The sequence below is a fragment of the Mustelus asterias genome, chromosome 31 (assembly GCF_964213995.1).
Source record: "Mustelus asterias chromosome 31, sMusAst1.hap1.1, whole genome shotgun sequence".
Taxonomy (NCBI): Eukaryota; Metazoa; Chordata; class Chondrichthyes; order Carcharhiniformes; family Triakidae; genus Mustelus; species Mustelus asterias.
In genome coordinates, this window is record NC_135831.1 from 3,747,045 (window position 1) to 3,762,556 (window position 15,512).

Consider the following 15,512-nt stretch of genomic DNA (forward strand, 5'->3'; position numbering starts at 1 on the left):
ACCCTGCTATTCCCCCTGACACTAGGGTTAATTTAGCATGGCTAATCAACCTAACCTACACATCTTTGGACACCAAGGGACAATTTAGCACGGCCAATCAACCTAACCTACACATCTTTGGACACTAAGGGACAATTTAGCATGGCCAATCCATCTAACCTACACATCTTTGGACAACAAGGGACAATTTAGCACGGCCAATCCACCTAACCCGCACATCTTTGGACACCAAGGGACAATTTAGCATGGCCAATCCACCGAACCTGCACATCTTTGGACACCAAGGGGCAATTTAGCATAGCCATCAACCTAACCTACACATCTTTGGACACCAAGGGGCAATTTAGCATGGCCAATCCACCTAACCTGCACATCTTTGGACACTAAGGGACAATTTAGCATAGCCATCAACCTAACCTACACATCTTTGGACACCAAGGGGTAATTTAGCATGGCCAATCCACCTAACCTGCACATCTTTGGACACTAAGGGACAATTTAGCATAGCCATCAACCTATCCTACACATCTTCAGACTGCGGGAGGAAACCGGAGCACCCGGAGGAAACCCACGCAGACACGGGGAGAACGTGCAAACTCCACACAGACAGTGACCCGAGGCTGGACTTGAACCTGGGTCCCTGGCGTTGTGAGGCAGCAGTGCTAACCCACTGTGCCATCATGCCGCCCACAACTTTACTATCTGCCGTGGTGGGATTCGAATCCAGCTACTCAAAGCATTGCCTTGGGTCTCTGGATTACTAGTCCAGTGACAATATCTCTATGCCACCGCCTTCCCTGAGCCCCAGGCTGAACGTCTAACCATATATCAACACCAGTACCAAGACAGCCCATTTCCAGCTCTGTAACGTTATCCAACTCTACCTCTTCCTCAGCTCATTTGCATTTGAAACCCAGCTATGAGGCCTCTAGATTTGATGATTCTAACATTCTCCTGGCTGGCCCTTGAGAGGAACTAAAACTGTGCTGTCCTTACCTCCAGTAAGCCATGTTGAACCACCATATTGTGTGCTTTACAGGATCCCAGCCAAGCAACATTTCAGTCCAAAAATCTCACCCTTGATCTCAAATCACTTCATAGCCTCACTCCACCATATCTCTGTAATCTCCTCTAGCACTACAATCCGCCAAAGTTTATTTATTAGTCACAAGTAGGCTTACATTAACACTGCAGTGAAGTTACTGTGAAAATCCCCTAATCGCCACACTCCGGGTGCCTGTTCGGGTAACACTGAGGGAGAATTTAGCACAGCCAATCCACCTAATCCCCACGGCCAATCCACAGTGGGTTAGCACTGCTGCCTCACAGCGCCAGGGACCCGGGTTCGATTCCCGGCTTGGGGGCACTGTCTGTGCGGAGTTTGCACATTCTCCCCGTGTCTGCGTGGGTTTCCTCCGGTTTCCTCCCACAGTCTGAAAGACGTGCTGGTTAGGGTACATCGGCCGTGCTAAATTCTCCCTCAGTGTTACCCGAACAGGCGCCGGAGTGTGGCGGCCAGGGGATTTTCACAGTAACTTCATTGCAGTGTTAATGTAAGCCCACTTGTGACACTAATAAATGAACTTTTAACCCGCAAGTCTTGCGAACTGTAGGAGGAAACCGGAGCACCCGGAGGAAACCCACGCAGACACGGGGAGAGCGTGCAGACTCCACGCAGACAGTGACCCCAAGCCGGGAATCGAACCCGGGTCCCTGGCGCTGTGATCCAATACTGGCCTCTTGAGAATCCCCGATTTTAAATTGCTCCACACTTGGCAGCCGTGCCTTCAGCTGCCTGGGCACGAAGCACTGGCATTCCCTCCCTAAACCTCTCCCCCTCTCTCTTCACATGTTAAGAGCGCCTTAAAAGCCTAGCTTTGACCCAGCTTCTAGCGATCTGACATTGATTCACCAATAAAAGAACATTGGAAATGAGACTCAATCCTGGGCTGAATTATATGGCCCGTCGCGGAGGGGTTGGAGCTGGAAAATGCAGCGAGCCGTTTGAAAGTCAAAAATTCAAAAGGCTTCAGCGGGAGCGGAAAATCCACGCTGGTAAAAAGATTCTACCCCACGTTTCCCCTCCAGCCTGACCCACCATTCATTACAATCATGGCTTTAACCTCTCTATCCCACCCGCCCGCCCATAGCCCCCCGATTCCCCGAGAGATTGAAAGTCTGCCCACCCCAGTCCTAAATACATTCAACGGCAGAACATCCACAACCCTCTGGGGGAGAGAATCCCAAGGTTTTGAGTGTAGAAGGTTTTCCTCATTTCCCTGTGTTCTTTTGGGCGGCACGGCGGCACAGTGGTGGGCACCGCTGCCTCACAGCGCCAGGGACCCGGGTTCGATTCCCGGCTTGGGGTCACTGTCTGTGCGTTCTCCCCCCCGTGTCTGCGTGGGTTCCCTCCGGGTGCTCCGGTTTCCTCCCGCAGTCCGAAAGACGTGATGGTTAGGGTGCATTGAAACATAGAAACCCAACAGTACAGAAAGAGGCCATTCGGCCCATCGAGTCTGCGCCGACCACAATCCCACCCAGGCCCTACCCCCATATCCCTACAGATTTACCCACTAATCCACGCATCTCAGGACACTAAGGGGCAATTTTTAGCATGGCCAATCAACCTAACCCGCACATCTTTTGGACTGTGGGAGGAAACCGGAGCTCCCGGAGGAAACCCACGCAGACACGAGGAGAATGTGCAAACTCCACACAGACAGTGACCCAAGCCGGGAATCGAACCCAGGTCCCTAGAGCTGTGAAGCAGCAGTGCTAACCACCGTGCTACCGTGCCGTCCAAGATCTGTGTGGGTTTGATTCCCGGCTTGGGTCTCTGTCTGTGTGGAGTTTGATCCGAACAGGCGCCGGATTGTGGCGACTAGGGCAATTTCACAGTAACTACATTGCAGTGTTAATGTAAGCCTTGCTTGTGACTAATAAATAAACTTTATGAGCGCACCAGGATGATAGGGAGTGGGATAGCTTGATCTTGGTTTCAGATAAAGCTCGGCGCAACATCGTGGGCCGAAGGGCCTGTTCTGTGCTGTACTGTTCTATGTTCTTTACTTTCGATTCCCCAGCCAAAGGGGAAACAACCTCTCACTATCTACCCTGTCAAGCTTCATCTGAATCTTGCACTTTTCAATGAGATTACCCCTCACTCTTCCAAACTCCAGATGGTACAAGCCCAATTTAATCAGCCTCTCATCATAAGACAACCCTTTCATTGCAGGAAGCCATCTAGTGAACCATTGCTACACTGGCTCCAATACAAGTATATCCTTCTTTCCTCATGGAGAGCGAAACTGCGCAAAGTCTTCCACGTGCGTTCTCACCAAAGCCATCTACAATTGTAGCAAGACTCCCTTGTTCCTGTACTCCAGCCCCCTTGCAAGAAAGACCAGAGTCGCTTGTCTTCCAAATTGCTTGCAGCACCTGCATGCTAACTTTCTTCTCCTGTGCGGCTGCACCCAGGTCCCTCTGATCATCAACATTGGGCCGGCACGGTAGCACAGTGGTTAGCACTGCTGCCTCACAGCTCCAGGGACCCGGGTTCGATTCCCGGCTCGGGTCACCGTCTGTGTGGAGTTTGCACATTCTCCTCGTGTCTGCGTGGGTTTCCTCCGGGTGCTCCGGTTTCCTCCCACAGTTCAAAGACGTGCGGGGTTAGCTGGATTGGCCCTGATTAATTGCCCCCTCAGTGTTAGGGGGGGACTAGCTAGGGTCAATGTATGGCGTTGTGGGGATAGGATCGTGGTCGGTGCAGACTCGTTGGGCCAAATAGCCTCCTTCCGCACTGTAGGAATCTAAGATTTACAAGTTTCATTCCGTCTGCTCTCTGTCCTTACAACTGAAGTGAATAAGCCCATACCTCAACCTGAGCTTGACTTGAATCCGGGAGTGAAAAGCCCAAATATACCCAAACGTCCTTGTTATGTCGTCGTCACGGGTAACGTGACACCAAGACACACAAGGGTGCAAAACTAAGTGGGTTTGAGGGAACCCCTTACCAAGCAACAGAATAGCTGATCGGGGAAACGGAAATATATGATTCTGCACATCACCTTATTGAGTGCTTGAATCATCCAGGCATTTATCCCAACTAAGACAGCGGCCCCCATCATTCCTCCTTCACTTCCCGATCCGGAATTAGGGGCAGTTCTGCAGGTGACACAAAGCCGCCCTTGTACCTCTCCACCGACAAATAAATTATTTTTGTTTTATTAGAACATAGAACATTACAGTGCAGTACAGGCCCTTCGGCCCTCGATGTTGCAGCGACCAGTGAAACCAATCTAAAGCCCCTCTAATCTACACTATTCCAATATCATCCATATGTTTATCCAATGACCATTTGAATGCTCTTAATGTTGGCGAGTCCACTACTGCTGCAGGCAGGGCATTCCACGCCCTTACTACTCTCTGAGTGAAGAACCCACCTCTAACATCTGTCCTATATCTCTCACCCCTCAATTTAAAGCTATGTCCCCTCGTGCTAGCCATCACCATCCGAGGAAAAATGCTCTCACTATCCACCCTATCTAATCCTCTGATCATCTTGTATGCCTCTATTAGGTCACCTCTTGACCTTCTTCTCTCTAACGAAAACAACCTCAAGTCCCTCAGCCTTTCCTCATAAGACCTTCCCACCATACCAAGCAACATCCTGGTAAATCTCCTCTGCACCCTTTCCAATGCTTCCACATCCTTCCTATAATGCGGCGACCAGAACTGTACGCAATACATCCAAGTGCGGCCGCACCAGAGTTTTGTACAGTTGCAGCATGACCTCCTGGCTCCGAAACTCAATCCCTCTACCAATAAAAGCTAACACACCGTATGCCTTCTTAACAACCCTATCAACCTGGGTGCCAACTTTCAGGGATCTATGCACATGAACACCCAGATCCCTCTGTTCATAGAAAAACTACAGCACAAACAGGCCCTTCGGCCCACAAGTTGTGCCGAACACATCCCTACCTTCGAGACCTACCTATAACCCTCCATCCCACTAAGCTCTATGTACTCATCCAGGAGTCTCTTAAAAGACCCTATTGAGTTCACCTCCGCCACCACTGACGGCAGCCGATTCCACTCGCCCACCACCCTCTGTGTGAAAAACTTACCCCTAACATCTCCCCTGTACCTACCCCCCAGCACCTTAAACCTGTGTCCTCTCGTAGCAGACATTTCCACCCTGGGAAAAAGCCTCTGAGAGTCCACCCGATCTATGCCTCTCAACATCTTATACACCTCTATTAGGTCTCCTCTCATCCTACGTCTCTCCAAGGAGAAAAGACCGAGCTCCCTCAGCCTATCCACATAAGGCATGCCACTCAATCCAGGCAACATCCTTGTAAATCTCCTGTGCACCCTTTCAATCTTGTTCATCCACACTATTCTTCAATTTCAGTCCCGATCTTTTCTCCCTCCTCCTGAACCAAGTTGAAATCTTGCTCCAGGACCTGAGGAAACTGGCCAGTCAGATAATAACATTTGGACTCGAGTGGCTAGGTTGTCATTTGGTGCCAGGCCAGCAGAGATCCTTCCACTTGCATTCTTATCGGTAAAATCGTGAAGAGTAAACCAACTTACGTCCTTCGTTTCCCATTCTCTGTAGTTGACGTTGGTTTTCGGAAGAGTAAAATTTCCTGGGAGAGTGCAGACTTCCTCACACTGTTTCTAAATGGAAGAACATCACAGTCAGACAAAGAACCAGGTCCACCTACCGATGCTCGCTTCCAATTGGTGCCGCAAGTGGAAAAGCCTTTGTGGCCAGGTGGCAGGGAAGGAGGTACTGGCACTTGCGAATGGCATGACCATCGCCATCTTCCCCTACCCGGCATGGGCAAAATCGGCCTTCCCCCATCCCCCCCATAGCGGCGGCAGCAAACCAACTGCCCGTTTTACGCAGATGCCCCCTTCCCGCGCCCTTGCCAAAGGCTGCCTTCAACTTGCCAGCTTCAGCAGGGTCATCAGATGGGCAAGGGAGGCATGGGGAGGTGGGCAGCAGCTGGTAGGGAAGCGGGAAACAAAGGCACATGGGCAGAATTGGCACATTCCACTCAGAGTTCGCAGGTTACCCATCACTTGATTTGGAGGTGGCACCGAGCAATAAGTGCCTGGACTCCCGATGGACAACGTTGGACATTGCTGAGTTTAAAGGCCATTTTAACCCATCGAGGAATAATTCATACCTGTTCACCCACGAATTACTCGACCACAGCCACCATTTATGGTTCCATAAAGCTCATTTTCAAAGAAAAACAGAGAATTGGAAAATCCCTACAGTGCAGAAAGCAGGCCATTCGGCCCATCAGGTTTGCACCGACTCTCCGGCAGAGCATCTTTCCCTGGCCCCACCCCCTTGCCCTATTCCCTTAACCTCACACATTAACCCCTCTAATCTCCCGAACCTACACACCTTGGGACACTAAGGGACAAGCTAGCATGGCCAATCCACCTAACCTATATTAGGAGCGGCACAGTGGCACAGCGGGTTAGCGCTGCAGTCTCACAGCGCCAGGGACCCGGGTTCAATTCCTGGCTTGGGTCACTGTCTGTGCGGAGTCTGCACGTTCTCCCCGTGTCTGCGTGAGTTTCCTCCGGGTGCTCTGGTTTCCTCCCACACTCCGAAAGATGTGCAGGTTAGGGGGATTGGCCATGCTAAACTGCCCCTTAGTGTCCAAAGATGTGCAGGTTAGGTGGATTGGCCATGCTAAACTGCCCCTTAGTGTCCAAAGATGTGCAGGTTAGGTGGATTGGCCATGCTAAATTGCCCCTTAGTGTCCAAAGATGTGCGGGTTAGGTGGATTGGCCATACTAAATTGCCCCTTAGTGTCCAAAGGTGTGCGGGTTAGGTGGATTGGCCATGCTAAATTGCCCCTTAGTGTCCAAAGATGTGCGGGTTAGGGTGGATTGGCCATGCTAAATTGCCCCTAAGTGTCCAAAGATGTGCGGGTTAGGGTGGATTGGCCATGCTAAATTGCCCCTTAGTGTCCAAAGATGTGCGGGTTAGGGTGAATTGGCCATGCTAAATTGCCCCTTAGCGTCCAAAGATGTGCAGATTAGATGGATTGGCCATGCTAAATTGTCCCCTTAGTGTCCAAAGATGTGCAGGTTAGGTGGATTGGCCGTGCTAAATTGTCCCTTAGTGTCCAAAGATGTGCGGGTTAGTGTGGATTGGCCATGCTAAATTGCCACTTAGTGTCCAAAGATGTGCGGGTTAGGGTGGATTGGCCATGCTAAATTGTCCCTTAGTGTCCAAAGATGTGCGGGTTAGTGTGGATTGGCCATGCTAAGTTGCCCCTTAGTGTCCAAAGATGTGCGGGTTAGGTGGATTGGCCATGCTAAATTGTCCCTTAGTGTCCAAAGATATGTGGGTTAGGTGGATTGGCCATGCTAAATTGCCCCTTAGTGTCCAAAGATGTGCGGGTTAGGGTGGATTGGCCATGCTAAATTGCCTCTTAGTGTCCAAAGATATGCGGGTTAGGTGGATTAGCCATGCTAAATTACCCCTAGTGTCAGGGGGATTAGCTAGGGTAAATATGTGGGGTTACGTGGATAGGGCCTGGGTGGGATCGACGGGCAGAATGGCCTCCTTCTGTACTGTACATCTTTGATTCCATGTTGAGGTAAGAAGCTCCCATTCTATTATTCTATTCTATTCCCATTCTATTAGCTGAACATATTAAACCAGCCGAATGGATTAGTCAGCACCGAGCAGAGTTGTTGCAGTAAACACAAGACTCCTGCAAACAACTGTCAGGAATGTTATCATCCAAATGCTTCACATACTGATATGCAATTCCTCTGTCTGCTAGTTTGACAGAGCCACTAACTGCTTTCACAAAGTAGGGATCTGATAAAGCTCATTGAGCCAGTGGAGCCAGCGAGGTTGCAGCCATTTCAGGCAAGTCGCGCAGGAACATGTCCTCAAAGCACGGGACTGCAGCAAGCAGCCTGGTGACGGGGGGCACCCTATCTTGTTCTCCCTCTTCCCCCCGGGGAACCGGGGGGGGGGGGGGAAATCTGGAGGAGCCCAAGTCCCCCCTGCAAGCAGACCTGCCAATGAGGCCAGAGGAAACACACCCCCCCCAATATCATAGAGACCCTACAGTACAAAGGGAGACCAATCGGCCCATCGAGTCTGCACCGTCAATCCCCCCATCACCACCCCCCCCGCTCCACCCCCAGGCCCTATCCCCGCTTAGTTACCCTGCTAATCCCTCCAACCTTTCACATCCTGGGACACTAAGGGTTAATTTAGCATGTCCAATCCACCTAACCCGCGTATCTTTGGACACTAAGGGGCAATTTAGTACGGCCAATGCACCCTAACCCACACATCTTTGGACACTAAGAGGCAATTTAGCATGGCCAATCCACCTAACCTGCACATCTTTGGACACTAAGGGGCAATTTAGCATGGCCAATCCACCTAACCCGCACATCTTTGGACACTAAGGGGCAATTTAGCACGGCCAATGCACCCTAACCCACACATCTTTGGACACTAAGGGGCAATTTAGCATGGCCAATCCACCTAACCTGCACATCTTTGGACACTAAGGGGCAATTTAGCATGGCCAATCCACCTAACCCGCACATCTTTGGACACTAAGGGGCAATTTAGCACGGCCAATGCACCCTAACCCACACATCTTTGGACACTAAGGGCAATTTAGCACGGCCAATGCACCCTAACCCACACATCTTTGGACACTAAGGGCAATTTAGCACGGCCAATGCACCCTAACCCACACATCTTTGGACACTAAGGGCAATTTAGCACGGCCAATGCACCCTAACCCACACATCTTTGGACACTAAGGGCAATTTAGCACGGCCAATGCACCCTAACCCGCACATCTTTGGACACGAAGGGCAATTTAGCACGGCCAATGCACCCTAACCCACACATCTTTGGACACGAAGGGGCAATTTAGCACGGCCAATGCACCCTAACCCACACATCTTTGGACACGAAGGGGCAATTTAGCACGGCCAATGCACCCTAACCCACACATCTTTGGACACGAAGGGGCAATTTAGCACGGCCAATGCACCCTAACCCACACATCTTTGGACACTAAGGGCAATTTAGTATGTCCAATCCATCTAACCTGCATATCTTTGTACACTAAGGGGCAATTTAGCACGGCCAATGCACCCTAACCCACACATCTTTGGACTTTCGAGGAAACCCACGCAGACACGAGGAGAACGTGCAGACTCCGCACAGACAGTGACCCAAGCCAGGAATCGAACCCGGGTCCCTGGAGCTGTGAGGCAGCAGTGCTGACCCACTGTGCCACCCCCCCTACCTTGATCCCTTTAGCCCCGAGAGCTATCTCTAATTTCTTCTTGAAATTGCACAATGTTTTGGCCTCTTGTGCTTTGTTCTGTGCTGCTGCGGGGGTGGTTTCAATGGAAATGTCTCTCTTGCTCAAATCGACTGGGGTAGGGATTTTGAGGCCCATTTTAGGCCACTTTCTATTGTTTGTACACTGGGTAGAACAACTGGGATCGCGAGGGGAATTCCCCAGTCTTACTGCCATGTGCGAAAGGGGACATGGAACACACACGCCTTGCACTGCAATATCTCAGGGACCCAAGATCAAAGTTCCGCCCCAAATTCTTCTACCCCCCGATTGCGCTAATCCTGTGCTCAAAATAGGCCAGATTTGCGAGGCCTCTTCTAGGCCGAGCATCGGCGACCAAGTGGTTCCAGGGGGGCAGCACGTCCAATCCAGTCGCACATCCGGGCAGTCCGAAAGTCCCTCCCTCAAGATCAACGGAACCAATCCCAAGGCAAAGTAGCTCAGACAGAGGGCAGATCAAGAACTGAATTTTGGAAGCTTCCAGATCCACATCGATCAGTGACTCGCTGCATCCAACTATGGGTGGGGGGGGGGCGGGGGGAAAACGGGCCTTGTCTCTGCTCCTTTGAATGAATACCCAGGAGTGTTAACCATTGTGTAATCCCTTGACGGATATCACAGGTTGCTGGGAAGAGCAAACAAAGGAGTGCAAAGTCTGGATTTGATTGAGTCATCTGTTAAGAACTTCTGCATCCTCATGGGCCAACTGGTGGGAGTTTAATCCTGGATGGTTGATCACGTGTTATGCAATTCCCGAACGTGTAAGATGGGATGAATCTTGAGGGAGAATTAGCATGGCCAATCCACCTAGCCTGCACATCTTTGGACACGAAGGGGCAATTTAGCATGGACAATCCCCCTAACCTACACATCATTGGACACTAAAGGGCAATTTAGCATGGCCAATCCCCCTAACCTGCACATCTTTGGACACTAAGGGGCAATTTAGCATGGCCAATCCACCTAACCTACACATCTTTGGACACTAAGGAGCAATTTAGCATGGCCAATCCACCTAACCTACACATCTTTGGACACTAAGGGGCAATTTAGCATGGACAATCCCCCTAACCTACACATCATTGGACACTAAAGGGCAATTTAGCATGGCCAATCCCCCTAACCTACACATCATTGGACACTAAAGGGCAATTTAGCATGGCCAATCCCCCTAACCTGCACATCTTTGGACACTAAGGGGCAATTTAGCATGGCCAATCCACCTAACCTACACATCTTTGGACACTAAGGAGCAATTTAGCATGGCCAATCCACCTAACCTACACATCTTTGGACACTAAGGGGCAATTTAGCATGGACAATCCCCCTAACCTACACATCATTGGACACTAAAGGGCAATTTAGCATGGCCAATCCCCCTAACCTGCACATCTTTGGACACTAAGGGGCAATTTAGCATGGCCAATCCACCTAACCTACACATCTTTGGACACTAAGGAGCAATTTAGCATGGCCAATCCACCTAACCTACACATCTTTGGACACTAAGGGGCAATTTAGCATGGCCAATCCACCTAACCTACACATCTTTGGACACTAAGGGGCAATTTAGCATGGCCAATCCACCTAACCTACACATCTTTGGACACCAAGGGGCAATTTAGCATGACCAATCCACCTAACCTACACATCTTTGGACACTAAGGGGCAATTTAGCATGGCCAATCCACCTAGCCTACACATCTTTGGACACTAAGGGGCAATTTAGCATGGCCAATCCACCTAGCCTACACATCTTTGGACACTAAGGGGCAATTTAGCATGGCCAATCCCCCTAACCTGCACATCTCGTGTTAAAATAGCCACCAAAATCACAATATGATGGGGCGGGGGGCATATTTCCCACTGCCCACCACTGGTTAGCACTGCTGCCTCACAGTGCCAGGGACCCGGGTTCGATTCTCGGCTTGGGTCACTGTCTGTGCGGAGTCTGCAAGTTCGCTCCCCGTGTCTGCGTGGGTTTCCTCCGGGTGCTCCGGTTTCCTCCCACAGTCTGAAAGACGTGCTGGTTAGGGTGCATTGGCCGTGCTAAATTCTCCCTCAGTGTTACCCGAACAGGCGCCGGAGTGTGACCACTGGGGGATTTTCACAGTCAACTTCATTGCAGTGTTAATGTAAGCCTGACTTGTGACTTATCAGTGAGATCATGGTTTATCCACCAAACCCCTACGTGCCAAATTGCCTCTATGAGTGTCCAAAGATGTGGATTGGCCATGGTAAGTGCGCAAGGTTATGGGGAGAGGGGTGGAGGGTAGGGTCTGAGTGGGACGCTCTTTGGGAGAGTTGGTGCAGACTTGACGGGCTGCATGGCCTCCTTCTGCGCTGTAGTGATTCTACGGAAGACTTCTTCTTCCCCCCTGCCCCCAAGGCACTTTCCTCCAACTTTATCATTGCTGCAAACGCCCCCCTTCCCCTCCCCCTCACCTCCCCCCCACCCCCCCTCAAGGCTGGAGGGACAATTAAGTAATGGAAAAATCTGAATTTCTATACACCTAGAAAGTACTGAAGCGTTGATTCTACAACCGTGCGCTAATCTGTTCTTAAGCAGAGCTCCGAGTTAACATTCATACCAGACCCAAACATAAGCAGATCACACTCGTGCATACAATACCGTTGAATCTGCAGCATCCTTGGCTTCTCTAATGTACTTGTCCAGCACTCTGATATCACACATTGGGTGGAGTGGAGTCGACTTTGTTGGCTTTATGTAACCGAGTAACATCACAAGGAGTGCAAAAAGTCCTTGGGTTGGAGGGGAGGGATGGGGAAGGGGGGGTGGAGAAAGAAAGGGAAAAAAGAACCATCAGTTAACATGTGACCAAAGTTAGGACATAATCTTGTGCATTAATAAAGAACAAAGAACAATACAGCACAGGAACCGGCCCTTCGGCCCTCCAAGCCCGTGCCGCTCCCTGGTCCAAACTAGACCAGTCTTTTGTATCCCTCCATTCCCGCTCCGTTCATACGGCTGTCTAGATAAGTCTTAAACGTTCCCAGTGTGTCCGCCTCCACCACCTTGCCCGGCAGCGCATTCCAGGCCCCCACCACCCTCTGTGTAAAATATGAGGGAACCTCTGTCAGGAGTGGGACTGCTGGGAGGGCAGGATGGCGTGGTGAGGGGTTATGCTACAACGCCTTGTGTCAGCAGTCTTGCTCTGAGAAGGTATTAAATGGAAACCAAGTCCTTCATGACAAGGGATGTAAACTTGATGAGGAGTTATCTCTCCCTGGAGGCCCAGCCCGAAGTTGTCTGCAAGACGAGTATGTTAATTTTATAAAAATTATTTTCTTAGCGTGTCAGCATTTGTTGCCCATCCCTAATGTCCCCAGAATTGACGTTTTAAGAGTCAACCACGTTTGGAGCGGCACGGTGGCACAGTGGGTTAGCGCTGCTGCCTCACAGCGCCAGGGACCCGGGTTCGATTCCAGCCTCGGTCACTGTCTGTGCGGAGTCTGCATATTCTCCCCAATGTCTGCGTGGGTTTCCTCCGGGTGCTCTGGTTTCCTCCCACACTCCAAAGATGTGTGGGTTAAGTTAATTGGCCATGTTAAATTGTCCCTGAGTGTCCAAAGATGTGCAGGTTAGGTGGATTGGCCATGTTAAATTGCCCCTTAATGTCCAAAGATGTGCGGGTTAGGTTGATTGGCCATGCTAAATTGCCCCTTCGTGTCTAAAGATACACGGGTTAGGTGGATTGGCCATGTTAAATTGCCCCTTAGTGTCTAAAGATACACGGGTTAGGTGGATTGGCCATACTAAATTGTCCCTTAGTATCCAAAGATACACAGGTTAGGTGGATTGGCCATGCTAAATTGCCCCTTAATGTCCAAAGATGAGCGGATTAGGTGGATTGGCCATGTTAAATTGCCCCTTAGTGTCCAAAGATGTGTAGGTTAGGGGGATTGGCCATGCTAAATTGCCCCTTAGTGTCTAAAGATGTGCGGGTTAGGTGGATTGGCCATGTTAAATTGCCCCTTAGAGTCTAAAGGTGTGCGGGTTAGGTGGATTGGCCATGTTAAATTGCCCCTTAGAGTCTAAAGATGTGCGGGTTAGGTGGATTGGCCATGTTAAATTGCCCCTTAGTGTCCAAAGATGTGCGGGTTAGGTTAATTGGCCATGTTAAATTGCCCCTTAGTGTCCAAAGATGTGCGGGTTAGGTTAATTGGCCATGCTAAATTGCCCCTTAGTGTCCAAAGATGTGCAGGTTAGGTGGATTGGCCATGCTAAATTGCTCCTTAGTGTCCAAAGATGTGCAGGTTAGGTGGATTGGCCGTGCTAAATTGCCCCTTAGTGTCCAAAGATGTGCAGGTTAGGTGGATTGGCCATGCTAAATTGTCCCTTAGTGTCCAAAGATGTGCAGGTTAGGTGGATTGGCCGTGCTAAATTGCCTCTTAGTGTCCAAAGATGTGCAGGTTAGGTGGATTGGCCGTGCTAAATTGCCTCTTAGTGTCCAAAGATGTGCAGGTTAGGTGGATTGGCCATACTAAATTGTCCCTTAGTATCCAAAGATACACAGGTTAGGTGGATTGGCCATGCTAAATTGCTCCTAAGTGTCTAAAGATGCGCAGGTTAGGTGGATTGGCCGTGCTAAATTGCTCCTAAGTGTCTAAAGATGCCCAGGTTAGGTGGATTGGCTATGCTAAATTGTCCCTGAGCGTCCAAAGATGTGCAGGTTAGGTGGATTGGCCATACTAAATTGTCCCTTAGTATCCAAAGATACACAGGTTAGGTGGATTGGCTGTGCTAAATTGCTCCTAAGTGTCTAAAGATGCGCAGGTTAGGTGGATTGGCTGTGCTAAATCCTTCCTCGGTGTACCTCGGCTATTCACCTTATCTCTGCCCTTCATGATTTTATAAACCTCTATAAGGTCACCCCCTCATCCTCCAACGCCCCAAGGAAAAAAAGTCCCAGCCTATCCAACCTCTCCTTAAAATTCAAAGCTTCCAGTCCCAGTAACATCCTTGTAAATCTTTCTTTGCACCCTTTCCAGTTTAATAACATCCTTCCTCTAGTCGGGTGACCAGAATTGTCCGCAGTACTCCATACGTGGCCTGACAGCAGGAACTCTGTCTCTGACTTGCGCTTGTCAACACAACGCATACAATGAGTGCAAAACACAAGTTCCTCATTCCCTATTTTCTCCCTCTTACCCTTCTTACTCAGGTTAGGCCGCAGCTGGGGTTTTGCGCACAGTTCTGGCCACCACATTACAGGAAGGGCAGAATTCTTCTGGAGACAGAGTGCAGAGGAGGTTTACAAGAATGCTGCCAGGATTTGAAAATTGCAGCTTTGAAGAGGGACTGGATGAGCCAGGGTTGCTCTCCTTGCAACAGAGGAGTGAGCTAACTGAAGCGCACAAAATTATAAAGGGGCCTAGACAGGAAAGGTCTGGTCCCCCTCGTTGAGGGGGGCATAACAGGGGGGCATAGATTTAAGGTGATTGGTAGAGGGGACACGAGGGAACCCGTTTTCAACCAGAGGGTGATAGGCATCTAAAATGGTCAACTCATTAAAAAACTACCTGGATCTGCATCTGAAGTGCTGTAACCTGCAACCAGGTGTTGGAAAACAGGATTCAAAGTGAGCGGCAAGTTTCTATTATTTTTCTGCCTGACACAGATATGATGGACTGAGTGGTCTCTCTCTGCAACCTAACTTTTCTATGGCTGTGGTGGACCTCAGTTGTGCCTTTGTCCTATATGGACCACCGTTGTGTGTGTTTGTCATACCTGGACACATCCCCTTCCAGTTTGGTTCCTCCCCTCAGCACCTAGTATAAAGGTGGCTGTCTCCTCCCCCTTGTTCAGTCCAGGTCGGTTAATTGTTGGGATCTGCTCCTGATTCTGTTGTGAATAAAAGCCTACACTTATATTGGCATATCGGTAGTCTTTCGCCTTATTGATAGTGCATCAATGGCTCTATGGATAACGATGGGTCCTTTTTCAGCGTGGAGGTCGGTCACCAGTGGAGTGCCCCAGGGATCTGTTCCGGGACCCTTGCTCTTTGTGATTTTTATAAATGACCTGGATGAGGAAGTGGAAGGATGGGTTGGCAAGTTTGCTGATGACACAAAGGTTGGTGGGGTTGTGGATAGTGTAGAGGG

The 15,512-nt window shown here is 50.0% G+C and overlaps 1 protein-coding gene and 1 long non-coding RNA gene across 2 annotated transcripts in view; one reads left to right on the forward strand and one right to left on the reverse strand.

The window, feature by feature from the left end:
- LOC144481726 (uncharacterized) overlaps positions 1–15,512 on the forward strand; it is a 95,753-nt gene that overhangs the window by 77,108 nt on the left and 3,133 nt on the right. The window lies entirely within an intron of this gene.
- Positions 1–15,512, reverse strand: part of epoa (erythropoietin a) — a 65,827-nt gene that overhangs the window by 33,069 nt on the left and 17,246 nt on the right. The window contains exons 2-3 of the mRNA XM_078200862.1: positions 12,019–12,149; positions 5,599–5,685 (exon numbers count right to left, since the gene is read on the reverse strand). Of these exons, the coding sequence (XP_078056988.1) occupies positions 5,599–5,685; positions 12,019–12,149 (218 nt within the window). The remainder of the gene's footprint in view (positions 1–5,598; positions 5,686–12,018; positions 12,150–15,512) is intronic.